This window comes from Pongo abelii, chromosome 19 (assembly GCF_028885655.2).
Source record: "Pongo abelii isolate AG06213 chromosome 19, NHGRI_mPonAbe1-v2.0_pri, whole genome shotgun sequence".
Taxonomy (NCBI): domain Eukaryota; kingdom Metazoa; phylum Chordata; class Mammalia; order Primates; family Hominidae; genus Pongo; species Pongo abelii.
In genome coordinates, this window is record NC_072004.2 from 70,204,479 (window position 1) to 70,231,011 (window position 26,533).

General features: G+C 52.4%; 2 protein-coding genes across 10 annotated transcripts; one reads left to right on the forward strand and one right to left on the reverse strand.

The window, feature by feature from the left end:
• Positions 1 to 769: 769 nt before the first annotated feature.
• On the reverse strand, positions 770 to 7,428 carry ORMDL3 (ORMDL sphingolipid biosynthesis regulator 3). 6 transcript variants are annotated; one of them, XM_063717911.1, is made up of 4 exons: positions 7,204 to 7,428; positions 3,808 to 3,955; positions 2,837 to 2,988; positions 770 to 2,409 (listed from the first exon to the last, which is right to left on the reverse strand). In XM_063717911.1, exons 2-4 carry the CDS (start codon positions 3,931 to 3,933, stop codon positions 2,274 to 2,276), a joined length of 414 nt encoding a protein of 137 aa, XP_063573981.1. In that variant the 5' UTR covers positions 3,934 to 3,955; positions 7,204 to 7,428; the 3' UTR covers positions 770 to 2,273.
• LRRC3C (leucine rich repeat containing 3C) lies at positions 7,299 to 25,700 on the forward strand. 4 transcript variants are annotated; one of them, XM_002827621.4, is made up of 4 exons: positions 7,299 to 7,534; positions 8,828 to 8,951; positions 21,150 to 21,256; positions 23,621 to 25,700. In XM_002827621.4, exons 3-4 carry the CDS (start codon positions 21,231 to 21,233, stop codon positions 24,420 to 24,422), a joined length of 828 nt encoding a protein of 275 aa, XP_002827667.3. In that variant the 5' UTR covers positions 7,299 to 7,534; positions 8,828 to 8,951; positions 21,150 to 21,230; the 3' UTR covers positions 24,423 to 25,700. The 4 variants fall into 4 exon arrangements, with proteins under 4 accessions (XP_002827667.3, XP_054402317.1, XP_054402316.1 ...); XM_054546341.1 differs by having other exon boundaries at positions 7,531 to 7,621; XM_054546340.1 differs by lacking the exon at positions 7,299 to 7,534 and adding an exon at positions 7,859 to 8,610.
• Positions 25,701 to 26,533: the final 833 nt, after the last annotated feature.

Below are 26,533 nucleotides of genomic sequence, written 5' to 3' on the forward strand. Positions count from 1 at the left end.
ACTCACTCCAAGGGTGCTGTGGTTGACCGGGGCCAGAGACCCCAGGCTGCTGGGGCAGCTCCTCCCTTCTATCTGGGACTTTGTGCCTCTCCTGGGAATAGCAGCTGATACTCCCCAGAACACACTGGAAGGTCAGTTCCCTCATGAGATAAGGATTCCTTGCTATAGGACTCCTCTCTCTCCTAGCCATGTTGGCCTCAGAAAGTCCCCAGAACCTCTTCCCCTGCCACTCAGGCTTATGGTGGGAAGAGGAAGTATGAAAAGTCCCCTCCACTGAAAGGCCAGAAGGAAACGCAGCGCTCCCAGGGGAGAGGTGACTGGGGAAAGGCCTTGGGGAGAGAAGTGAGAAACTGGAGAAGGGCTGGAGATTCACCGGGAAGGACTAGGCACCACTTGGGACCCTGGCTCCATGTGTAAACCATTGCTGGACTGGCCCCCTCCCTGGCCATGGCACAGGTCACCCCAGCCTCTGGGGCCAAGGCGCAAGACCTGTCAGAGAACAGCCAGGCAAAAGCACAGAGAATTTTGCTCTCTGACTACCGCTGCCGCCGCCAGTTGCCTCACAGCCCCCTTGGGGGATTTCCCTGCTGAAGCCGGCAGAAAGCCCAGCAGTAAGCCCCACAGTCCCAGCGCCCCTCCGCCACCGTCAGAGCTGCACGGATGCCCCACCAGCACATCAGTGGGCTGCACGGATGCCCCACCAGCACATCAGCCCACACCCCTGCCCCCTCCCCTCAGCCTTCCAGGAAGTGGAGGCCAGACACAGGGAAACAGAAACATGTTGCCCTTTTATTTGCGTTTCTCAGAATACTGTACAAAGGGAGTAAAAATCCTATTCACACTTTGCTTAGAAAGATTTTAAGGTGAAAGTTCCCTATGATACATGGGGTGGGAGATGCAGGGTCAGGAGGGAGAAAACAGGCCCAGTGACCTCTCCTGTTCCCTCGGACCCCTGGAAGAGGACACAGGGACCCATACCTTTTCAAAATTAACACTGCCCCTACTCCGGCTGGGGAGGGAAGGCTCCAGCCCAGGCTCAGGCTCCCGGCCTCACTTTCTTCTCTGCAGGCTGAGACAGTGCCTACAGGCCACGCCTTGCTCCTTCCTCTGTGCTGCTTGAGGAGGGATCCTACAGGACTCTCACCACAGACCCCACGTGGGGTGGCCTCACAGTGCCACATGTGCCTGCCACATGAGAGGCCCTGCCCAGTGCCAGTCTGCATGAGGAAGTTAAGGGGTGAGGGCTTGCAGAGGACCACAGCACCCATCGTTTCTGTCACAGCTTCCCCGTACCCCCACAGGAATCAGGGCCAAGTTGGACCTGTGCTTACAATGATTCATGGGCCTTTTCCCCACCTGTCCACCCAACAGCCAACCCAGGAGTTAAACCCACAGCAGCCTCCCTCCCCTATTACTATCACATTCTGTGGGTAAATTAACCCTCCAAGCCTGCTTCCCTCCCTGCGCACATCCCAAAGGAGATTGGGTCTAGCTTCTGTCCCTACCCCTCCCTCCCTTACACCAGTCCTCTGCTGCTATGTGGCCCCATTCTTCTAAGTCTCGACTCACTAGCCCCACTACAGCTCCCCAACCTCCACCAGGCCAGGATGGCAGCAGCCCTGGCCCCCTCACCTCTGGGACCAAGCCATCTACACTCTACCCCATCTTCCCCCACCTGACCCTCCCCACTCCCAACCAGGACCCAGGGTGGGTTGCAGGGAAGCTGCTAAAAGCCTGGGACTTGGATTAGACAGCTTTCTACCCAGAAGGGCAAAGCCCCATCCAACACTTGCTTCCATACACAAAAGCACACACTGCATGGCATCGAAAAAACCTAGGAATCACAGTGAAACAATCCAGAAGCCGTACCGCCCTCTGCTCCCTACGCAGGGGTTAAAGTGCTTTGGCTGCCTGAGGGCAAACAAGTGAGCAGGGGCTTTTCCCCTGGCCTCCTGTCGCAACTGCGTGGTCCATGTTCAGCCCAGGAGCCCAGCCCATTCCATGACCACCTCCATGGAGTCTCTATTCAAAAAGCAAAAGGAAAAGATCAAAAAATTCAGAAAAGGTCAGAGCCCGGGGGGCCTACCCCAACCCCACTACAAGCTACTCCAAGTTGGCTACTGGGGGAAGCGAGGGGGGAAACTAGGCCCAGAGGCTCAACCCCCATATCTGGCAGTGTCCAGAGGCTTCTTCTTTCTGTCTTCAGTGTCGCAGCACATGCCTTTTACCCTACCCCTCCCCTGCCACCCTGGGCAGGGGAAGGGGCTGCACTCTCAGTACTTATTGATTCCAAAAATCCGGACTCCGTGGAGCTGGGGCAGCTTGGGGATGAGCACGCTCATCAGGGACACGGTGTTGAGTACAAAATGGATCTGGTCGTACTTAGTGTAGAAGCTGGTGAGGAAGTACCTGGGAGGGGAAGGGTGAGGAGAGATAAAAAAGACTGCTGGGAGGACCCCTTCCTCCCTCACTTCCTGGGTGGGGAAAGGCAGAATCCTGACAGCTAAGGAGTTACAGAAGAGGTCCCCAGACCAGAGTAAGAAGCAAGAGCTCTCAGGCTAAAGAGGCCCCTCCCGGCCCAGCGCCGCCCCCACCTCCCAGCTTCACCCCAAGCCTGTAGGCCTATCTCACTAGCAGGAAGGAAGCTCCAATGGAGGAAAGATGGGGCCAGGGAGGTCCAAAGCCTGAGCCCAGTGTAAAGACCCAGGAATATTCCAGCTTCCTCTGTTCATCCCTACACCAGGAGCCACGGCAGGGTTAAAAAGCATGGCTGGGCCCTGGGGTCCTCCAGGCCTTGCCCTGCCTGCTGGTGTCTTTCTGTAGCCCAGGCACTCACAGCACGATGGGTGTGATGGTCAAGAACTTCCGAGAGGCCGTGAACTGGACCCCATAATCCATCTGCTCCCAGTGGGTTAGCAGCCTCGCCTTGCCCTGGTCCGGGGTCTCAAAGGGTGTCCCCTTCACCGTGTGCAGGAAGATATACATGCCCTGGAGGAAGAAGTCTTTGTTAGAGGATAACAGGGAAAAGGGAAAATGGAAAAGGCCCCCCTGCCCAGCTCCTCCACCCAGTCACAGACACAAGTAACTCCCAGTGATCTGGATCCTCCCTCTGCTGGGCAGGGGGATATGGGCTGGAGGTCAGGATGGAGCAGCTGGGAGTATGGCAGGAGAAGAACAAGGGGACTCCCTGGGGGACGGGCTAGGCCTGGCATGAGAATGCACGGTGGGAGTTGGCCACAAGACAGGCACCGAGATGCTACCCCTCCAGGCCACTCATAGCCCCCTGTGCCTGTTGGGAGGAGGCAAGCGATGGGACTAAGCCCTGCTTACCCGCCAAAGAGTGCAAGGTAGCAAGTGGTGAGGGAGCAGAGAAGGGCAAAAGTGGAAGACGGTTCGAGAAGCTAACTTGAGAAAGGGGCATTTCTGTATCAGCCTAGGCACCAGGACTCCCGGGTCCTGGGAACTCTCTGGAGCCCTTTGTTCAGCTCTCAGGAGCACATCTTCCAGGCCAACGGCCACCCCACCCTAGAGATGTGGAAAAATCTGCAGATTTGATTCCTGTCATGGTACACAGGGCAGGAACCCAGAAGCAGGAGCAAGGCAGAGAGGTAAGGGCTAGGCCTGGGCTCTGGAGGCAGCTGTTGTCAGTACATCACCCTGACATCTGGGCCAGGCCCGACAGGCTCCTCCTATCCCTCAGCCCTGCCAAAGAGCAGCCCACGGGGCAGGGGCAGGGGCAGGCAGCAGGCAGGCTCTCACCATGTTGTGAATGAGGTTGGTGAGGGTCCAGACGACAGGGACACTCACAAAGGGGATGCTCAGCAGCACGACGTGGAGGAGACCGATGGCCAGCACGTAGGAGAGCCAGATGCCACGGCTGTTCATCACCCGCGTGTTGGGGTTCACCTCGCTGTGTGCTGTGCCCACATTCATCCTGCTGCCCCTCTCCGCTGTTCTGCAAACAAGCAGCACAGGTCAGACAGGTCACACTGCTTTCCCTGCCCCCTCTCACCCTCGGATCCCGCGGGGAGGCAGGCCCTTGTTTCCCTGAGAACTCCAGGCAGTTCCACTCTTTTGATTCTCAAGCATGGAAAGTGGAGAAAGTCCATGTGGACTTAGCTGTACTCATTCCCTGCTGCTGGGCTGGGATAAACAACAGGCTGCCCCATGCATCATCCCATTGGGACAGGGCCCTAGCAGGGCATCGGAGGACAGGTCACCAAGAGGCATGCAGCCCCAGGGCAGAGAAGTCAAGGCCCATCCCCCAGCCTCACCCCCTATGGCACTCCCATGAGGACCCTCTGCCGACAAAGCCCCAGGGAGAGAATTCTCACTCAGCACAACCCCTGCTGGACTGTGTCTCACTGAGGGCCTAATGTGGGACATCTACTCTTAAGCTCTTCCCATCAGGAGGGAAAGGAAGTGAGGCCTGTGGGTACAGGCAGCAGTGGATGAACTATTTTGAGGTCACTGTATCCACTCACCTCCTCTAATTTTTTCAATTCTGGATCTCCCCAAACCCCAACTTAGGAGGACTGATCAGGTAGAAAGAGGGAAGTGGGGAGGGAGGAAGAAAGGAGAAAACAACAGACTAGGGACAACCTTTGCCCAGACCTGGAAGGCACCCCTCCTGGGTGACACAAAACAACCCATCCGGATGTTTTCTCCATTTGGCAGCCACTCAGGCCAACCCTTGTGATGCCACCCACTCCACTGCCAAACCACCAGGGCCCTTTTCCCCACAAGAGAGGCGAGGATAGAGAACGTGGCCAACACCTATAACTCCCATAGAGAGCTGGAATCCACTTCAACATATGTCTCCCAAGGGCACAGACTCGAACCTGTGGCCTCCCTCCTGCCCCCGTTCTTCTCTGTCCTGCCCGTCCTCATCTCAGTCTCCCCTCGGCACCTGTTTCCAGGTGTGTATTAGCACCATGCCTTCCCCTGCCCAGCACCAATGGGAGGAGTCCTGCAGCAGGAGGAACCAGGAGGTGGCGGCAACCCACAGTGAGCAGAGGGAAGTAGAGAAGGAAGGGGTGGAATGATCTGCCCCTTGTCCAGAGTTTGGCTGTCCCCAGATCCCTTAGGGCCCTGTGACCAGGAGAAAGTGGAGACAGATGGCACCTGTGTACTGGCTCACCTCCCTATCTGAGATAGGGTCCTGCTTGCTAAAGACCGTAAGGTCATCACCATGGTAACAGCCCTATCTTTCCTGGGAATGCAGAAAAGAGTCCCAGATGGAGATATTCTAGAAGTACCCAGAAGGCCACCTCCCTCACGCCCCTGCAGCAACCCCCTCAGACCCAGATGCTATCTATCTCTGACTAGGATCCTAGCCAAACCTGCACAGGAACCTGAATCCTCAGGGGCCAGTTCTTTACTTCCAGGATAACAGGAGCAAATTTCCTCTTCTCAGACAGCTCCAAGCTTAGAGACCTCAGAGAAAATGTGACCCACAACACACCATCCCAACAAGCAAACACCCGTGCGCCAGCCTGGGGCGCACTCTGATTGAAGTGATGCTCCTGGGACCCATCAGCGCAGCCCATTAGGCTGGATAATTGAGCCTAACAGAAATTCAAGGATCTAGAAAGCCAGAGCTGGCTCAGACTATTTATCTTCCCAGGGCCTTGGGGCTTCAGTTACTCTAGCAGCCCCTGGGACAGCTACTACGCAAAAGCCTCCACCTGAGAGGGGAGGGCGGCATGTGGCTGACAAGTGAGGGCTCTGAAGGACTTACCTCTGACTAAGGAGAGAGAAAGAGCTTCCCAAGTCTGACCTGAAACTGCCACCCCATCACCTCTCTGTAACCCGCACCTACAGGGGTGCTGTTATAGAAAGCCCACTAACCCTTCCTAGTATTTGTCCAGGACTGCCAAAAGCCTTGGGGAATCCCAGATCACAGGACCCCATACGCCTTTCTGGCTTTCACAGGGCAGCCAACAAAACTTGATGAGCCTAGGAAAAGCCTAGACCTAGGTCCTAGCCGACACCCTCAGAAGCTTCTTCCTGAAGCCTAAACACTAGGTGCCCTGAGAGCAGGAAACCACCAGAGACCCCTGAAAAAGAAGAGATCAATAAACTAACAAAAAGACTGGCAACGAGGAAACACTCTTGAGATTTTCATGTGACTATGGATACATATCACTTCTATTAGTAAAACAACCAACTGGCCCCTCCCCTAGATGGGGAGAAACAGAGAGAAGAGGCTGGCAGAGGTCGACTAGGTCTACAGGAGTTGAGCTGAAAACTTCTGCTGCCATAGCTGGCAGGTGGCTGCTTAGTGCTGGGCCCTGATGTGGTTTCATAACTTGCCTCAAACCAGAGGCTGCAGCAACTCTGTTCTGTTAACCACTTTTTTGCTGGTAGCTCTTTCCCCCTCCTTCCCTCCCCATCCCCTTGGCTCCACATACAAATATCCGGGCCCAGCCAGTATGCCAGACACTCAAGCCAAGGCTGAGCACCACCAGGGCAGCCACCAGGTGAGCCCTTCCCATTCCCTCCCCCAGGAAAGAGCAGCCCTCACAACAGCAAACCTCCTGTCTTCTGGAAGAGGAGCACAAAACATCCAGGCCTGGATGGGGACCCCAACGGGGAGTCCGGGGCAGCACGTCACAATGCCATGTCCATTCCGCCTACCCCCCAAGCTGCAGGACCACAGCTGATAACCTCTCAACTTTGGCCCAGCCACCCCGACTGGGGGAGGGCGGTAGGAGCGGAAAGCTAGTGTCCAGGCGAACCCGCACTAAGCACAGGAGAGGAGGAGCGAAGAGGCGGAGTCCTCACTGTTGTTGGGGTTTTCTGAGTGAGACCTCGGGCGCGGGGCCGGGGGGAGGGGTCCCGCTCTGTTCCCCAGCCTGGGTCTTCGCACTCGGAACCCGGCCCGGTCCGGGACCCCACAGCCATCTCCACGCGTTCACCCAGCCCTGGAGGCAGCCAAACGTTTATCCCCGAAGCCGAGCCGCTCCCCGCCTCCCACCCCTAGCCGAGGCGCTCCTCCCGACGTTCCACCCCCGGCCTCCCGCTCGCACTTTATTCCTTGGCCACCTCCCCTTCCGATGCACCCCCTCGGCTGATGCACTCCCTCCACCCCCCAATCCCTCTGCCCCCGTCTCTCCAGCCTGGGGCGCCTCCCCAGTAGCCCCCACCTTCTCTCCCGCCCCTCCCCTAGCCCTGAGGCCTCTTGGTTCCGTCCGGGCTCACCGTGTGGGGCCGGAGATCAACGGCCCGGGAACGGTTCCCGGGAGCGGGGGCCGCTGCTGCTCCAGCAGCTGTAACAACCCGCTGCTGCAGTCTCCCCGCTGGCAGCTCCGGCCGAATCAGCGCTCCGCGCCGGCCCCCGTACGTCACCGCCCCGCGCCGGCACGCCCGACGCCTCCTGGGAGTTGTAGTTTCTTCCGCTGGCTCCGGGCCGGCCCGCCGGACGCCTCCTAGGAGTTGTAGTTTTTCCCGGGCTCCGTTTCCGGCCTCTTCGGGGACGCACGGTTGGAAGTTGTACCGTGACGTGATGGTCAGGTCGGATGATAGAATTTTGGTGCGTAACAATTCCAACTTTTGCTTCTGTGCCTTTCAACTGTATTTTATCTGTGCCCCAGTTTTGCAGATGAGGAGACTCGGACTTGTAAGTAACTTTCTGTAGGTCTTTGCTGGGTCCTAGACTGGATCGAAACCCAGATATTCTGACCCCAAGTGCAGGGTTTTTCCACCTCACCTGGCTGCCTCCGCCATGGCCCCAGATTGGCTCCTCCATAAACAGACTAGCCCGGCCCTTTGCCCTGCTGGGCCCTCCTGGGAGAGCGCTTTTCAGAACATTGGCTGGGATGAGGGTCTGGAGGGCCCAGAACGGAGCCTGCCTTCTCCTTCTCAGTCACGCTTGGCCCAGGCTGCCCCGCACCGGGCCACATCCTTGGCCGCCCCGCACCTGACGTGAGAAAAGGCTACGTATCATAGATTCCTTGATCAGTAGTAAGGAGCCTGCGTTTCTGTCTCAGGTCAGCTTGTGTGGCTTTGAATGAGAGGCTCTGGTCTGCAGTTTTCACATCTGCATCGTCTAAAGGCAAGGGCACAGACTTTACTGCCTGGTAGACGTAGAGTAGGCCCTCCTTTATTGGCAGTGTGACCCTGGGCAAATTACTTGTCTTAATCTCCAATTCCACACCTGTGAAACCCCACCTCCGAGGTTGTGGGAACCCAAAAGAATGTATGTAAAGCACCTGTTGCATTGTAGGAATCTACTTAATATTACTGTAGGAGGTTGAACTAAATGGCTCTTGAGGTCTCCTCGGTCACTTCCATTCTCCATGTCACCAAGAGGTCTTGTCTGGGTAGTTTCAACTCCTTACCCAGCTTCTTTCTAAGTACACTCTATGCAGGGCAGGGCTGGAATAGCAAGATCAGATGATGTCATGGCATGCCAACCTGACTCTGAATGGCAATTCATGGCACCCTGAACTGAAAGTGAGGGAACAGGAAGGAAAAGGCTAGCCCAGGGAAACTGGGGAGCACTTCACTCGGACTACACCTACCCTTCCTTCCCCAGGGGGCTGCCAGGAAACAGTTGTCACATAGCTGGAGTGGGACCCCCAGAGGCACTTAGTGGTCACCAGGCAGGTGGGTATTTGAACCACTCAGATCAGAACAGGCAGCTTCTTCAATATTTCCAGGGCCAATGGCCCCAAAAGGGCTCATCCCAAGATCGAAATAATCATCCGAGGCTGAAATAGCTCTGCCTATGTCCTATGGAAGTTTCTCCTGGTTTGTGGAGGTGCCTTTCCTTATAGTCATCTTTCTGCAGACATAAGCAAACCCAGTGTTGTTCTTTTCACAGAAACCTCCCCAGCATTAAGGCAAGAAAGGTGTCTGTTTTTTCCGAAGTGTGCCTGCTTGACTCCTTTGATTTTTCTCTGGGATTCTTCATCCTCCATCAAGTTGATCGAGCCCTCTGGATCTTGGTCAGTTTCCTGACATCTCTATGAAGTTCAGTGACCCAGACTGAGTCCACGTCTCAAATAAGGTTCTGACTAATGCAGAGTCTAACAGAAAGATTACTGAACATGTCATGCACTATTAATAACTCCTGTTATCAAAGATTTTTTTTCACAATAGGAATGAACAGAGTTCTGACTCACTCTAGGTTTGTGGTAAATTGCAGATCACTTTCTGCTTTATTTAGCCGGAGTCCCTGTCATCATCTTTCTCCTTCTCTAACTCTTTGCCTTCATAACTATCATGTCTTCCTCAAACGTTCTTCAGCTGTGAATAGCCCTAAGCACTATTCAGAGTGAGTGACAGCTCTCTTATTTGGTGCTGAGGGACATATAAACCCTTGGACAAACAATTGTCACTGTGTGCCAAGAAGCTGAAAAATTCTTCATGCCTCAGAGCCATAATTACACTTCTGGTAGCATATTCTAAGGAAGTCATCCCATGTACAGGAAAAGCTGCAATGTGTCAGGATGTTCATTCCAGCAATATTTATAGTAGTGAAAAACTGAAAGCAACCAAATGCCCAAGAAAAAAATTACAGTATATCCACTGGATGGAATAGTATGAAGCCATTTAGGACAGACTGAAAACCCTGTGGCAGTATGGGGAAATGTTTGCTAAGTTATATGAAAAGATAAGGACACAAAATAGCATAAGATACATTCCCCAGGGATATAGTCAGCAAAGTCTAGAATGAAGAAAATTAGGACAAACACCCAATTCCCTTAACAAATAAAATTTGGGCCAGGTATGGTGACTCACGCCTGTAATCCCAGCACTTTGGGAGGCCAAGGCTTGTGTCCCGGAGTTCGAGACCAACCTGGACAACATGGTAAAACCCCATGGTCTACAAAAAATACAAAAATTAGCTGGGCATTGTGGTGTGTCTATAGTCCCAGCTACTCAGGAGGCTGAGGTGGGAGGATCAATTGAGCCCGGGAGGCCAAGGCTGCAGTGAGCTGTGATTGTGCCAGTGCATTCCAGTCTGGGCAGCAGAGTGAGACCCTGTCTCAAAAAAAAAAAAAAAAAAAAAAGGAAAAAAAAGAGGGGGAGAGACTTACAGATTAAAATAAATTGAATGATATGTCAACTACAAGTCTTATTTGGATCCTGAATCAAGTAAACTGACTTTAAAAAAAAAAAAAAAGTTACATGGTCACGCATGCCTGTAACCCCAGCACTTTGGGAGGCCAAGATAGGCGGATCACCTGAGGTCAGGAGTTTGAGACCAGCCTGGCTAACATGGTGAAACTCCGTCTCTACTAAACTACAAAAACTAGCTGGGTGTGGTGGTGGGCGCCTGTAATCCCAGCTACTAGGGAGGCTGAAGCAAGAGAATTGCTTGAACCCGGGAGGCAGAGGTTGTAGTGAGCCCAAGATTGCACCGTTGGCACTCCAGCCTGGGCGACTGAGCAAGGCTCTTCTCAAAAAAAAAAAAAAAAAAAAGATTTTATTAAGTTATCAGGCAAATTTGAATACTGACAAGGTATTCAATGATATTAAGGAATTCTAAATGTTTAGGCATGATATGGAATTGTGGTAAGGTTTTTTTTTTCAATTTAAAAAGTCCTCCATGGCCGGGCGCGGTAGCTCATGCCTGTAATCCCAGCACTTTGGGAGGCTGAGGCAGGCAGATCACCTGAGGTCAAGAGTTCGAGACCAGCCTGGCCAACATGGTGAAACCCCGCCTCTACTAAAAATACAAAAATTAGCCAGGCGTGGTGGCAGGCACCTATAATCTCAGCTACTTGGGAGGCTGAGGCAGGAGAATCGTTTGAACCCAGGAGGCGGAGCCGAGATGCAGTGAGCCGAGATCTCAGATGCAATGAGCCGAGATCGTGCCATTGCACTCCAGCCTGGGAGACAAGAGTGAGACTTCGTCTCAAAAAAAAAAAAAGTCTTCCTTGGCCGGGTGCGGTGGATCACACCTGTAATCCCAGCATTTTGGGAGGTGAGGCAGGCGGATCACAAGGTCAGGAGTTTGAGACCAGCCTGGCCAGCATGGTGAAATCCCGTCTGTACTAAAAATATAAAAAAATTAGCCAGGCATGGTGGTGCGTGCCTGTAATCCCAGCTACTCGGGAGGCTGAGGCAGGAGAATTACTTGAACCTGGGAGGCAGAGGTTGCAGTGAGCCGAGATCATACCACTGCATTCCACCCTGGGCAACACAGCAAGACTTCATCTCAAAAAAAAAAAAAAAGTCCTCCTTTCAGACATACATACTAAAATATCTGTGGATGAAATGATACAGTGATTGCATTTGCTTCAAAATAATCTGGACTGGGAACCATAGGGAAATAATAAGATGGGCCATGAGGTGATAATTATGGAAGCTGTGTGATGAGGACATGAAGTTCCTTATATTATTTTCTATACTTTTTTTTTTTTTTTTTGAGACAGAGTCTCACTCTGTCGCCCAGGCTGGAGCATAGTGGTGCAGTCTCAGCTAACTGCAACCTCCGCCTCCCTGGTTCAAGAGATTTTCCTGCCTCAGCCTCCCGAGTAGCTGGGATTACAGGTGCACGCCACCACATCCAGGTAATTTTTGTATTTTTAGTTGAGACGGGGTTTCACCATGTTGGCCAGGCTGGTTTGGAACTCCTGACCTCAAGTGATCTGCTCACCTTGGCCTCCCAAAGTGCTGGGATTACAGGCATAAGCCACCACGCCTCGGCTATTTTCTCTACTTTTTTTATGTTTAAAACTGTTCATAATAAAAAGTCTAAACCTGCATATACATTAATGATTAAGATAAGCCAAAATAGAGCAGCACTGGTAACATCCTCTGGCACCAGACTGCCAGGGTTCAACTTACAGCTCCTCTAGTTACCAGCTGTGTAACCTTAAGCAAGTTACTGAAACTCTCTGTGCTTCAGTTACCTCGTTGCTAAAAGAATTGGCAAGTGACACTGGTGTTCGGCAAAAATAAAGTAAATGAAGATGGCGATGATTATGATAATACCCACCTCATGTTGTGGATATTAAATGGGTCAGTAAATGTGAAATGAAACACTCGAAACAATTCCTGGCACATAATTAAGTGCTCAGTATGTGTTGCCTTTTATTAATTCATTCCAGATTTGAATGATATTTGAGCATCTACTTTACTAGGTTATAGAAATTCCACAAAATAAAAACAGACCTTGGGCCGGGCACTGTGGCTCAAGCCTGTAATCCCAGCATTTTGGGAAGCTGAGGCAGGAGGATTGCTTGAGGCCAGGAGTTCAAGACCAGCCTGGCAACGTAATGAGACCCCCCGCCCAAACCACCGTCTAATAAATTAGCCAGGCATGGTGGCATGTTCCTGTAGTCCCAGCTACTCAGGAGGCTAAGGCGGGAGGATCGCTTGAGCCCAAGGAGTTCGAGGCTGCGGTGAGTTATGATCTCGCTATTTCACTCCAGCCTGGGCGATAAAGCAAGCCCTTTCTCTTAAAACAACAACAGCTGGGCGCAGTGGCTAACGCCTGTAATCCCAGCACTTTGGGAGGCCAAGGCAAGTGGATCATCTGAGGTCAGGAGTTCGAGACCAGCCTGGCCAACGTGGTGAAACCCCGTCTCTACTAAAAATGCAAAAATTAGCCAGGCATGGTGGTGCGCCCCTGTAATCCCAGTTACTAGGAAGACTGAAGAGGGAGAATTGCTTGAACCCAGGAGGCGGAGGCTGCAGTGAGCAGAGATGGCGCCATTGCACTCCAGCCTGGGCAACAAGAGCAGAACTTTGTCTCAAAAAAAAAAGAGAGAGAGAGAAAGAAAGAAAAACAACAACAAAAAAACCTTGAATCAGGATGAAGGGATTTGGGGTGATCTTTTTCATTCTCTAGTTTCAAACTTTACGTAATGTGATACTACTCTTAAATTTTTTATGAAAATTGTTTAAAAACAAAATGAGTCTGTCACAGGCTCTTCCTGCCCTCTGGGAGTTCCTTAGGCTGCTGAGGTAGACATATTCCCCAGCCTCAGTGTGCTTTCATCTGGTGATCTGGGAGTGGTGATGGGGCCTTTGCTTGTGAGAGATACACCGTCTTGTGGGCTGAGATAGGATGATAAGGAACATGTTCCTGGGATGCTGCTGGCCATGTTCAGAAGCTGGGAGAAGGGATGTCAAGAAACAGAGCCTCCGGCTGGGTGCGGTGGCTCACTCCTGTAATCCCAGCACTTTGGGAGGCCGAGGCGGGCAGACCACGAGGTCAGGAGATTGAGACCATCCTGGCTAACACGGTGAAACCCCGTCTCTACTAAAAATACAAAAAAAATTAGCCGGGCGTGGTGGCGGGCGCCTGTAGTCCCAGCTACTCGGGAAGCTGAGGCAGGAGAATGGCGTGAACCTGAGAGGCAGAACTTGGAGTAAGCCGAGATCGCGCCACTGCACTCCAGCCTGGGTGACAGAGCGAGACTCCGTCTCAAAAAAAAAAGAAAAAAGAAACAGAGCCCCTTCCCCTGGGGGAAAGAATGCCACCTCTCCACTCCTACTCCTTCCCTCCTCCCCTCCTCCCCTCCTCCCCCACCTGCTTCCTGAAGGGAGGGTGGTGAGGTCATGTCCAGAGCAAGTGCAAGGAAGGAAAGAACTGCTTATTTCATTGACAGTTGTGTTTTTATTTTTGTTTGGGTGGGGGATACCCCAGGCACGTGGTGGGAAGAAGGAGAGGGAGGGGAAGGCAGATGTTAAGCAGACAAAGGAGCAGCGAATGACCCTCCTGAGAACTACTGAGCCAGTCAGAAGCCAGGAGTGGGTGCGGGACTGGTAGCATCGCCAGCGGGCACTCTGTTCTGCCTCCCTCGCCCAGTCCTGTAGTTGGCTATTTTGGGCTGTGGAGAGAAAGGGCTGAACCGGTCAGGGCCACTGGGCCCCCATCCCCCAGCCTGTGCCTGGGAACAAGAACCTCCCTGGTGAACCAAGTGCAGGGAGGTACCTTAGGAACCCTTCAACCTGCATATTCTTTGATATGGACAATTGACACTCTCCCATGAACAAAAGCAGCTAGAAAACTGAAAATATTTCAGATCAAAAGGACAATGGATATAAAAACAGTAGCTTCAAGACAAGACCCCCTAGCTCCCTACCAACTGAGTTCCTACTCCTAGCCTCACCTGTCTAGAAATCTGGGTGGCCACTGTTCCCAGATCACCTTCTTCTGCCTAAGGCCAGCTCCTCCTTCAGTAACAATCACAGCAAACATTATTGTTTGCTATGTTCCAGGCACTGGGCAAAGGGCTTTATTTGTCTGTTACAGAACCACCTCCCCCTAGGCCGCTAGACTTGCTGCCTGTCTCACATTTGCATTTCCCGAACAGAGTGAATTCTCAATAAATGTTAACTGAACTATGTAACGGAACTGTTACCAGAAAGGGGTCCAGATCCAGACCCCAAGAGAGGGTTCTTGGATCTCACGCAAGAAAGAATTCAGGGTGAGTCCACAGTGCAAAGTAAAAGCAAGTTTATTAAGAAAGTAAAGGAATAAAATAATGGCTACTCAATAGACAGAGCAGCCCCGAGGGCTGCTGGTTGCCCATTTTTATGGTTATTCTTGATGATGTGCTAAACAAGGGGTGGGTTATTCATGCTCCCCTTTATAGACCATTTAAGGTAACTTCCTGACGTTGCCATGGCATTTGTAAACTGTCATGGCGCTGCTGAAAGTGTAGCAGTGAGGACCAACAGAGGTCACTCTCATTGCCCTTTTGGTTTTGATGGGTTTTGGCCAGCTCCTTTACTGCAACCTGGTTTATCAGCAAGGTCTTTATGACCTGTACTTTATGCTGACCTCCTATGTCATCCTGTGACTTAGAATGCCTTAATCGTAGGGTTCAGCCTCATTTTCCCCAGCTTCTATTTAAGACAGAGTTGCTCGGGTTCACACGCCTCTGACAGAACTGCACATCCCAGACCACAGCCACACGGCTCTCCCTTGTTCTTGCCTCAGCCTCCTACCCTTTTCCATCTGATGGACTCCTATACACCCCTCAAGGCCTACCTCACCTGTCACCTTCTCGGTGCAGCCTTCCCCAGTGTCCAAGCACAGTCCACTGCTTCATCCTCCAGGCTTCTGTGACCCTGGCAGATCCCTCAGCCCAAGCCCACCCTTAGGTGATCAGATGGCTATATTTGTGCACACACCAGTCTTCCCTCATTGGTTGGGGGACATTTAATGTTCTCAGCCAGGCGTGGTGGCTCTACACAAAAATACAAAAGTTAGCTGGGGGTGGTGGTGTGCACCTGTAGTCCCAGCTACTTGGGAGGGTGAGGTGGGAAGACGGCTTGAAGCCAGGAGGTTGAGGCTGCAAGTGAGCTGTGATCATGCCACTGTGGTCCAGCCTGGATGACAGAATGAGACCTGTCTCAAACAAAAGAAAAAAACAACAACAACTCTGAATCCCCAATGCCTAAGAGGCCCTGGTACACAGTACATGCTCAGATATGTGTTAAGTAAATGAGAGAGTACCTCCAAGCATGGCAACATGAAGTGTATGTATACACCCCTTGCTCTTTTCCACAGGGAACAACAATAGCAGAGGCCTTTGTTGCCCTGTCCCTGAAACTGCCCAGTAACCTGGCATTAGGTGGGTCCCTGGCTGACCTGATAGATAAAGAAGGTAGCCCTTCCTTATCTATCTTCTCTATCTATCTATCTATCTACCTACCTGTCTATCTATCTGTCTTTTTCCTTTCAGTTATCCCCCGATCCAGGCTGGACCTGGAGGTCTCCAACATCAGGGAGGGAAGGGGATGGAGGCCCGCTGAACTTCTTTCCCCTATGGTCACATGTTGGGGATATAGAGTTACCACCCTTGGAGGGAGGAGCTGTGACTCAGACTGCCGAGGGTGGGAGGCTAAGAGGGTCACTTTCCTGAGCCCTGAACTTGGGAGCCAGGGCCCTGCCATGCCTCAGTCTCTTCCCTGCCTGCCATTCTAGACATGTGGAGCATCAAGCTAGAAGGGATCTCAGAGACTGTGAGGGTCCAGAAAACAGAAAGGATGTGCACCGTGGCATAAACATCTGCTGGTCTTGGGCCTAGCCCGAGAATTTTCCCAGGCACTTCACAGGCCAAGACAGAGCGTGGGACTCCCCAGTGATGGCTTTTCCAGTCCCATGCCATGTGTCCCTCAGGTCTTTATCATCTCACACCTAGACCTTTGCCATAACTGGTTTTCCTGCCACCAATACATCCCCGACACAACCAACAGGGTGATCCAAATATCAAATCTAATTTTAAAACCTTTCAATCCGACCAGATGTGGTGGCTCACGCTTGTAATCCCAACACTTTGGGAAGCCGAGGTGGGTGGATCACTTGAACCCAGGAGTTTGAAACCAGCCCGCTCAATATGACCAAACCTCATCTCTACACAAAAATACAAAAAAAAAAAATTATCTGGGCATGGTGGCATGCACCTCTGGTTCTAATCCCTTGGGAGGCTGAGGTGGAAGGATCTCCTGAGCCTGGGGGAGGTTGAGGTTACAGTGAGCTGTGATGCCACCACTGCACTCCAGGCTGGGAGACAGAGTGGGACCCTGTCTCAAAAAAAAAATAAAAATAAAAATTTGGCTGAGCGCAGTGGCTCACACCTGTAATCCCAGCACTTTGGGAGGCCAAGGTCAGAGGATCACTTGCGGTTGGGAGTTCAAGACCAGCCTGGCCAACATGGTAAAACCCCATCTCTATTAAAAAAATAATAACATTAATAAAAAAAATTGGGCATGGTGGTGCACACCTGTAATCCCAGCTACTCGGGAGGCTGAGGTAGGAGAATCGCTTGAACCCAGGAGGCAGAGATTGCAGTGAGCCGAGATCAAGCCGCTGCACTCCAGCCTGGGTGACAGAGTGAGACTCTGTCTAAAAAAAATAAATAAATAGGCTGGGTGCAGTGGCTCACGCCTGTAATCCCAGCACTTTGGGAGGCCAAGGCAGGCAGATCACCTGACGTCAGAAGTTCAAGCCCAGCCTGGTCAACATGGTGAAACCCCGTCTCTACTGAAAATACAAAAATTAGCCGGGCGTGGTGGTGGGTGCCTGTAATCCCAGCTACTCTGGAGGCTGAGGCAGGAGAATCGCCTGAACCTGGGAGGCAGAGGTTTCAGTGAGCTGAGATCGTGCCATTGCACTCCAGCCTAGGCAACAAGAGTGAAACTCCGTCTCAAAAAAAATAAATAAATAAAATAATAAAAACTAAATAAAACCTTTTTAATCCATAAGCCACGGAATCAAGTCCCAATGCATCCATGGTGTGCAAGCCACAAGGATCTGCTCCCTTTTTACTTCTTTACCCCTGGCCTTTGCCACCACCCCCTCCATCCACGCAGTGATCTGGAAGCCAAGCCGTTTCATGCTCCCTTGCTCTTGCACATTCTGCTTCTCCACCTGATTAACCCAGCCTTGAAAGCCCAGCTCAAATGTCACTCCTTGGTGAAGGCTTCCTTGATTATACCCTGGAAAAGCTAGTGTACCAGTTAAGGATGCTCTCAGCAGAAATCAACAGAAAACCCAAATAATGATTCTTACCCTAGGTTGCCATAAGAATCACTTGAGGAGCTTTTGAAAATTCCCATCACCTGGCCAGGCACGGTGGCTCACGCCTGTGATCCCAGCCCTTTGGGAGGCTGAGGCAGGTGGATCACCTGAGGTCAGGAGTTCGAGACTGGCCTGGCCAACATGGAGAAAACCCATCTCTACTAAAAATACAAAAATTAGCTGGGCATAGTGGCGTGTGCCTGTAATCCCAGCTACTTGGGAGGCTGAGGCAGGAGAATCTCTTGAACCCAGGAGGCAGAGGCTACAGTGAGCCAAGATGGTGCCACTGCACTCCAGCCTGGGCGACAGAGTGAGACTCTGTCTCAACAAGAAAAAAAAATCTCCATCACCAGACACATGCCAGATGGGTGTACCCAGGCATCAGCAGTTTTCAAAACTGCCTGTGTACCAGTGTGCAGCCAAGTTGAGAAGCACTGAAATTAGAGGGTTCTCTTTCTCACGTATTGAGTCTAGAGGTGGCAGTTGCTGGTGTTGGTTGAGTAGCTCAGTGATTTCCAGGCCAACATCTCAGTAATACTCAACCCTCCCTTTATGCTTTGTTGTCTCATGGCCACGAGATGGCCTGAGTTGACCCTTTCATGTTCAAAGTAGGGGCCAGGCACGGTGGCTCACGCCTGTAATCCCCAGCACTTTTGGGGGGCACAGAGGCAGGAGCCCTAGGAATTTGAGACCAGCCTAGGCAACAAAGTGAGACCCTCATCTCTACCAAAAAAAAAAAAAAAAATTGGCTGGTTGTGGTGGCACATGTCTGTGGTCCCAGCTACATAGGAGGCTGAGGCAGGAAGATTGCTTGAGTTTGGCAGGGGGTCAAGGCTGCAGTGGGGTCAAGGCTGCAGTGAGCTGTGTTTGCATTCCAGCCCGGGCAACACAGTGAAACCCTCTCTCAAAAAAAAATAAATAAATAAAAATAAAAAAAAGCTGGTGCGGTGGCTTACACCTGTAATCCCCGCACTTTGGGAGGCCAAGGAAGGTGGATCACCTGAGGTCAGGAGTTCAAGACCAGCCTGGCCAACATGGTGAAACCTCATCTCTGCTAAAAATACAAAAATTACCTGGGTGTGGTAATGCAGGCCTGTAATCCCAGCTACTCAGGAGGCTGAGGCAGGAGAATCGCTTGAATCCAGGAAGTGAAGGTTGTAGTAAACCGAGATCATGCTATTGCACTCCAGCCTGGGTGACAGAGAGAGACTCCATCTCAAAAAAAAAAAAAAAAAAAAAAAAAAAGGTAGGGAGAAGAGCAGAGCCCAGCCCTATCCTCTCTTACCAGCAAATCAAAGACTGTCCCACAAACCTATTCTGCGGACTTCTGCTTAGATGTCATTGACCAGAATTGGGCCACCCTCAGCTGCAAAGGAGATTAGAGAAGTAGGCAACAGGATTTCTGATGGGCTGAGATCAATCAGGTTGAATCATCAAGGACTGAGCGTATTGCCACTCCCAAAGCCATGTGTGTTAATCTGGTAGTAGGAGGGAAGGGATGGTTCTGCCATGTTATTAATACTTATTCTCTGTCTGTGCTTCACAGCTCCTTGTACAAACATCAATTAATGCAGGCACCACATCAAAGCATTGTGGAGACATGTCTGTGTCTCCCTCCAGACCAACAATTCTCAACTCAGGCTGCTCGTTGGACATATCTGGGGAGCTTTTGAAAGAAACCAGTGCCTAGACCCCATGCACAGAGATTTTAATGTAATTGGTCCAGATGAAGCCCCAGCATAACTAATTTGTAAAAGCTCCCCAAGTGATTTGAATGTGCAGGGTGTTTTGAGAACCCTGCCATAGACCCAGCACCTTAAGAACCCGGTCTATGTCCCCTTCAACTAGCACATAAGGCTCACAGGAAATCCTCACTGAATGAATAAACAAATAAATGGATGGCAGAGAATTTCTGCTCCAACTCTGCAGTCCCTAGTGGGCAGTGTGCACTGTCCTAAATGTGATTCCTCCTTCTCCTCAGATCTCCCTCCTTCACTGAGTTTGCACTCAGACTCCCTTAATTAACCGCATCTGCAGCTCCAGCTGGGCTCCTGCTTCTCCCACAGCTGCTGTGCTGGACACCCTAGTTCCACTCTTTTCCTGGAAGCTGCCCTAGTCTTAGAAGGAAATAACCCTCCATCAACAGCTAGGCTCAATTCTTCTGCCTCAGTTAAAGCCCCTGCCCAATGTGAGAGAGGAACAGGGGGAAAGGGAGGATTGCTCAGCTTTCTGTCCCACATTCAGCTACAGTCCCGAAATGGACACCAAGTAGCCAGCAGCAGAGTGTCCGGCCCTCAGAGAAAAGGTTTGCTTGTTGCTTCTCCTGCCTAAGTGTAGAAAGTTATCTGATTCCTTAGACAAATGTGAGTCTGCAAAATTCCCCTGTTGACATGACAGGAATAAGTCTGCGGTGAGTACATCCTCAGAGATGATATCATCTGGCATCCTACCATGTGGTCTGGTCCCCATAATGCTTCTGAAACTGCTTGTTCAAAGGTAACCTACAGGGCCAGCCTCACAGGCATGCGGCCGACAAGGTCCCACAAGACCTTATGCCCTGTGCTCACAAGAGCTCTGCACTTGGTTTTACACTCTGCTGCTGTCGTCATCTTAAAATTCTTTTTTATTTTTATTTTTTAGAGACAGAGTCGCACTCTGTCACCCAGGCTAGAGTGCAGTGGTGCAATCACAGCTCACTGCAGCCTCCACTTCCCAGGCTCAAGCCATCCTCCTACCTCAGCCTCCCGAGTAGCTAGGACTAAAGTATGCACCACCATGGTCTGCTAATTTATTTTTTCTTTTTGTAGAAAGTGCATTTGGACAATTTTTTTTTTTTTTTTTTTTTTTTTGGAGAGACGAGGTTTCACTATGTTGCACGGGCCAGTATCAAACTCGTGAGGCTCCTTGGTCCTTGGCCTCCGAAAGTGCTGAGATTATAGGCATGAGCCACTGCACCCAGCCTTGAAATTCTTTTTTTTGAGACAGGGTCTTGATGCGTCACCTAGGCTGGAGTGAAGTGGCATGACCTTGGCTCAGTGAAACCTCTGCCTCCTGGGTTCAAGTGATTCTCGTGCCTCAGCCTCCCAAATAGCTGGGATTACAGGTGTGCGCCACCTCAGCCCAGTTAATTTTTTGCATTTTTAGTAGAGATGGTGTTTTGCCATATTGGCCAGGCTGGTCTCGAACTCCTGGCCTCAAGTGATCCACCCACCTAGGCCTCCCGAAGAGCTAGGATTACAGGCGTGAGCCACCATACCTGGCAAGGCCTTGAAATTCTTAAGTTTTCGCCTGGGTGTGGTGGCTCACGTCTGTAATCCCAGAACTTTGGGAGGCCGAGGTGGGTGGATCACTGGAGGTCGGGAGTTCGAGACCAGCCTGGCCAATATGGTGAAACCCTGTCTCTATTAAAAATACAAAAATTAGCCGGGTGTGGTCGGCAGGCACCTGTAGTCTCAGCTACTCGGGAGACTGAGGCAGGAGAGTTGTTTTAACCTGGGAGGCAGAGGTTGCAGTGAGCCGAGGTTGTGGCACTGCACTCCAGCCTGGGCCACAGAGTGAGACTCTAAAAAAAAAAAAAAAAAAAGGAAGAAATTCTTAACAGGTTTTTGAAACAAGGAGCCCCCCCACACACACCCCATTTTTATTTTGCACTCAGCTCTGCAATTCCGTGTCCAGTCCTGGTCACCCATAGTCTTCCAAAATCCAGCAAGAAAAATCCTTCTCAGAAAGGTCTCCAATGCGTATGACCTCATCTTCCTTTGTGTAAGTATATCCCCCCCTAGTCTTTGTGACACCCCACTCTCCTGTTCTCTTCCACCTCTCTGACCTGGCAGGAGGGCTTCCAGGTTCCGTACAATACAATATCGTGGGTACCATCAGGCTCAGTGTGCAAGGATGTAGGGTATTGGTAAGTGTGGCAGAGAGGCACAGAGGTAAGAGCTGCTAGCAGGCAATGGAAAGTGGTTGGACAAGGAGTCAGAAAACTGGGCTCTGGTCTTTGTCCACTGACTCACTGTGTAAGTCTGGTCACATTCTGGGCCTCAGTTTACCGGTCTGCAAACTAAGGCAGGATCAATTGGCTGGTCCCTTCCTTTGAGCTCTATCAATCATTGAGGCTCTGAATCCCAGCACCGAACTGGAGATAGTGTGGGTAGGATGGTGCCACAGGAGGCACCATGTGGTTGAACTTGAGGGTCAAGGGAGTTGCAGGGGATAAGCCACCGTGGGCTAAGGAATGAGATGGGTCATCCACATGGATCACATCTATGACCTCTTGTCACCCCTGCCTCTGCACAGCATATGAGAGGAGGTGAAGGGGGAAAGCCTGGCGTGGGTAATGAAATCATGGAGGAAGACCATGATGTGTTCTGGAAGTCAGTAATCCTAACAACTAGCCTTTGCACAGCACTTCACAAAGTACCTTCACATCCACTCAACCCTGGTGGGTCCTCCCAAACCTGCAGCAGTGTCAGGTGACATGCCCAGGTCACACATTAATCTCATCTTCTGCCTTGAAATCCTTCCTTCCCACTACCCAGTGAACATTAGGAGAGGGTGGTATCACGGAGTGGCGTAGCCTGCGAATGATACCTGGAGTAGGGATGCCCTGGGGGAACAAGTCATCCAAGCTGTCTTTGGTGCCCAGGCCTGAGGGAGAGTTCAAAGTGCCAACCTGAGAGTCCAGGGCTCCAGCAAACTGAGAGAACCTGAGTCAGTTCTCATCCAGATCATAAAATCAGCAGGAAAACTCAGAGACGACCACATCAGGCTTCAGGTGCCTTAAGGAACTCCTTCCAACTCCTAGAGAGGCAATCAATCCATCACGCAGAGAACAAACTAAAGTTGAACCACAGCATCCCTGGCAAGCAAGAGGGCTGGGCACTGTGAGGACCCAGGAGATGAGGAACCCCGGACAGACATGTTTTCCAAGGAAAGGCTAGGGGAAGTTTGCTCACCGTGGAAGAAGGGGCCATGGCGTGAAAGAAGGGCAGAAGGGAGTGGGGGAGGAATGGAGTTGGGGGAATACAGGTTGCTGGAGACAGTGGATGTGAGATGGGGCCCACCCAGTTCTGCCCGTCAGGCCTGCCAAGCAGGGATCCTTCTGCCCAGCCAGGTTCTGGGTAAGGAAGAGGGGTTCTGGGATGCAGAGTTTCAGCCTTGGGGAGCAATGGAAACTGGCAGCATCAAGGCCTTGGGAGGGGAGCCTGGTGCAGGGAATGGAATTGGGTCCTGATCTCCCCACGACAGAGTTCGTCAGGGTCCAGGATCTGCCCTCTCTTGGCATTGCCTCGCCACACCATGGCTCAGGTATCCGACACCTGGGCCTGGAGTCACATGCCAGGAAACCCAACACTCTTGGGTCCCAGCCCCCAACTTCCAGCAGCTACGAGCAAACAGGGCTTCTGGAGGAGGAAGCGGGTCTCCAGAGCCCAGCAGCAGGGACCCTACATCCAGGGAGAGGGCACCTGCACTGGAGAAGGCTCTGCCACCAACAGGGGTGAGAGGAATGGAGGAGGATGGGAAGGAGGAGGGAGGAAGTGCAGAGCAGAGAGGACAGAGCTGGGGCAGGCAGAGAGGTGGATGCTCCCGGAAAAGGGGTAGATGGGCATAGAAGGTGGGGCCAGAGGTCTATTTTACCTAGTCACCTGGCCTAGCTGGACGCCCTGACAACCTATCGCTCATCCGTCCCCCTTGTCTCCATCACACAAGTGCCAACCAGACCCTCTGGTGCCTACCTGGCCCACTTGGCAACCACCCAGGTAGGTAGGGGAAGAAGACTTTATTCCAATTGAGAGAAATCAACACACGGACAGAGGCAGAAACTTAGAAACCCCCAGGCCCAGAATGACCAACAAGGCCTCACAGATTAACCTTCTAGAATCAACAGACCCTAAAAGAGTTTCAAGTGCAAGAGACCCTTTACCCAAAAGACCCTATTGAGGAGCCTTAAATCAAGAGAGACCCCAATAAGGAAGTGAAAAAGTCACCTAGGCTTGAGAGAAGCCCCCAGAGAAGAGGCCCCAGCCCAAAAAGACTCCCCAGAGGGACCTCGGGAGGAGAAAGCTGGCAGTGGGGCATGCGATTCTCTTGACTCACTCTTCCTTTATGTGGCCTTTTCTTCCCCAGATCCTACTCCACTCCAGGACTATGCCAATTTATGGCCATGCTCCCAACAGCAGGTCACCTTCTGTCCCTCCTGCTGGTGATAGGCACAGGGGGTACTGTGCCCAGCCCCCGGGTGCCTCCCCGGGGCTGTTATGTGGCAAAGGAAGCAGGTGAACGGACGTTCCGCTGCAGCCAGGCAGGCCTCAGTGCTGTGCCCTCCGGCATCCCCAACGACACCCGCAAGCTCTACCTGGATGCCAACCAGCTGGCATCGGTGCCTGCTGGTGCCTTCCAGCACCTGCCTGTCCTGGAGGAGTTGGATCTGTCCCATAATGCCCTTGCCCACCTCTCAGGGGCAGCTTTCCAGGGCCTGGAGGGCACGTTGCGCCACCTCGACCTCTCTGCCAACCAGCTGGCCTCAGTGCCCATGGAGGCCTTTGTGGGACTACAGATCCAAGTGAACCTATCCGCAAACCCATGGCACTGTGACTGTGCCCTCCAGGAAGTGCTCCAGCAGGTGAGGCTGGTGCCGGGCACTGGGACAGGCATCGTGTGTGGCTCAGGAGCCCGACCGGACCTCGTGGGGCAGGAGTTCCTGCTGCTGGCAGGGGAGGAAGAGCTGTGTGGGTCGGGGTGGGGTGGGGCCCGGAGGAGCACTGATGTGGCCCTGCTGGTCACCATGGGGGGCTGGCTGACACTCATGGTGGCTTATCTGGTGCATTATGTGTGGCAGAACCAAGATGAGACCAGGCGCTCCCTCAAGCGGGCCCCAGTGCTGCCCGTGCGTTCCGAGGACTCCTCCATCCTCAGCACAGTGGTCTGATGACCCAGGATGCTCCTCCAGTCACACCCCACACTCCTGCCCCTATGCCCTCTCCTTTCCTCTGACCCCCTCTGCCTCCTGTGCAGCTTCACCCCTGCCCCCAAGCCCATCCCACCCCTCCCTCTTTTATTCCCCCTAAATACCTGTGCTGGCGCTCTCTCTCTCTCTGTGTTGTCTTAACCAACACCATCTTTGGTGCCTGGAGTTTTTTGGTGCCTACTCTGTGCCTGGATTGTGCTAGACTCAGAAAACCCAGAACAGAGAATGACAGCAGGTGGGGTAGGAGCAAGGGAGGAGGGGCTGTGGGGGGCAGGTTGAGGAGGGAGCCTGCACCTGGCCCAGGGCGATTTCAAAGGCTTCGCTGTAGGATGTTTGAACTGATTCTTTTTTTTTTGAGATGGAGTCTCACCGTGTCAGCAGACTGGAGCGCAGTGGCAGGATCTCGGCTCACTGCAACCTCTGCCTCCCAGGTTCAAGCGATTCTCCTGCCTCAGCCTCCCGAGTAGCTGGGACTACAGGCGCGTGCCACCACGCCCAGCTAATTTTTGTATTTTTTAGTAGAGTTGGGGTTTCACCATGTTGGCCAAGATGGTCTTGATCTCTTGACCTCGTGATCTGCCCGCCTTGGCCTCCCAAAGTGCTAGGATTACAGGCGTGAGCCACCGCGCCCAGCCTGAACTGACTTAGGTGGGTGCATCACCCAAGGCAGCACGCAACATGAACCCCTTGGGCGATTACAGGCCCTCACAGCCCTTCCACCACCAGCTTCTTTCTGCCCTACAGAGCTGAGGCCTGGAGTGGCAGAGAAAGCCAAGGGTACCCTGAGGGAGCCCCCAGCTGAGGGGGAGTGAAGCCCCACCCCTTCCTGAATTGGGCTCACAAACAGAGGCTCCGAGAGCGCAACTCTAAGACTGAGGTCTCCTACAGAGTGAGGGGCATCAAGCCAGAGGCAACCCAGGGAGCTTATTCCAAAGGGAGGGACTGCCTCCCCCATTGGACTAAAGGGAGTTCAAACTGCTAGAAATGGTTTTGCCTTAGCTCTCTGAGAATCTGCCATCATCAACCTCTCTTACCTCCAAGGAACCCATCTCTACTCAAAATACAAAAAATCAGCCAGGCGTGGTGACAGGCACCTGTAATCCCAGCCACTCATGAGGCTGAGGCAGGAGAATCACTTGATCCCAGGAGGTGGAGGTTGCAGTGAGCCGAGATCACATCACTGCACTCCAGCCTGGGCCACAGATCAAGATCTTCTCTAAAAAAAAAAAAAAAAAAGAATAGGGAGAGCTTTGGACAGAAAAGCAACAGCAGAGAAGGCCCCTAGATGAAAGGTGTGGACAAGGCAAGGAAGATGTGCAACAACTCAGAATGTCTGGGCAGCAGCAAGACTCACCTGGGGGCTGGAGAGAGGGTGCAAAGAGGGGCAAGGGGAAGGTGGGTGGAACCAAGCTGGAGGTGAGGTCAAAAGCCAGGCTGTGGCCAGATTTAAAAGGACACTGTGGGCTCCTCCTGTCTTCTCCCTCTGCCTCTCCTGAGAGCCTCCCCTGGCTTCTTGCTTCTCTTGTCCCCAGCCTCCTCTTCCTCCTGTGCCCTCTACTGAGGATCCCCTCCTCCGACTCATGGTCCCTATCCAGAGACTCCCTATCTCTCTCCATCCTCCCCTTTATATACTGATTAGTTTCCTGAGCTCCTTCTTGTGGGGGGAAGGTGGTCTCCTCTATGACTGAGCTGGGGACGGGTGACTGGAGAGCTGGGGGAAGTGAGGAGACCCTGGACAACTCAATAAAGTCACTTTTATCAATGCTCCGATCTCGTATTGCTCATTTTCCTGGGCACCTGTGGCCTGTTGGTGAAGAGAACGGGTGCTAAGCTTGTCTTCAGCCCCTCCACCGCCCCTTTGGTCGGGGGTGCTCCTGCTGGGCTGGAGGCCAGCTTCCCATCTCCCCTTCTGCTTCCCAGCCCCGGCCACCAGAGTCCATCTGCTGGACTGGCCAGGGCTGTGCCGACACACTCAGAGCGGCTCCTGCACGGAATGACTGCCCCAGAATCCCGGACTGCTCCGTCAGCATCCTGACCCCGGGCTTGTGCTTGTCCACTGGGCAGGCAGGAGG

Bases quoted from the DNA above. Each gene is read 5' to 3' on its own strand.
- ORMDL3 (XM_009251831.3), bottom strand. From the start codon at position 6,568: ATGTTTTGTGCTCCTCTTCCAGAAGACAGGAG. The intron at 3,956-6,536 runs GTTTGCTGTTGT...GCTTGTTTGCAG, and splicing joins CCTCTTCCAGAAGACAGGAG to AACAGCGGAGAGGGGCAGCA. The intron at 2,989-3,759 runs GTGAGAGCCTGC...TTCTTCCTCCAG, and splicing joins CCAACCTCATTCACAACATG to GGCATGTATATCTTCCTGCA.
- LRRC3C (XM_002827621.4), top strand. From the start codon at position 21,231: ATGCGTATGACCTCATCTTCCTTTGT. The intron at 21,257-23,620 runs GTAAGTATATCC...TTTCTTCCCCAG, and splicing joins ATGACCTCATCTTCCTTTGT to ATCCTACTCCACTCCAGGAC.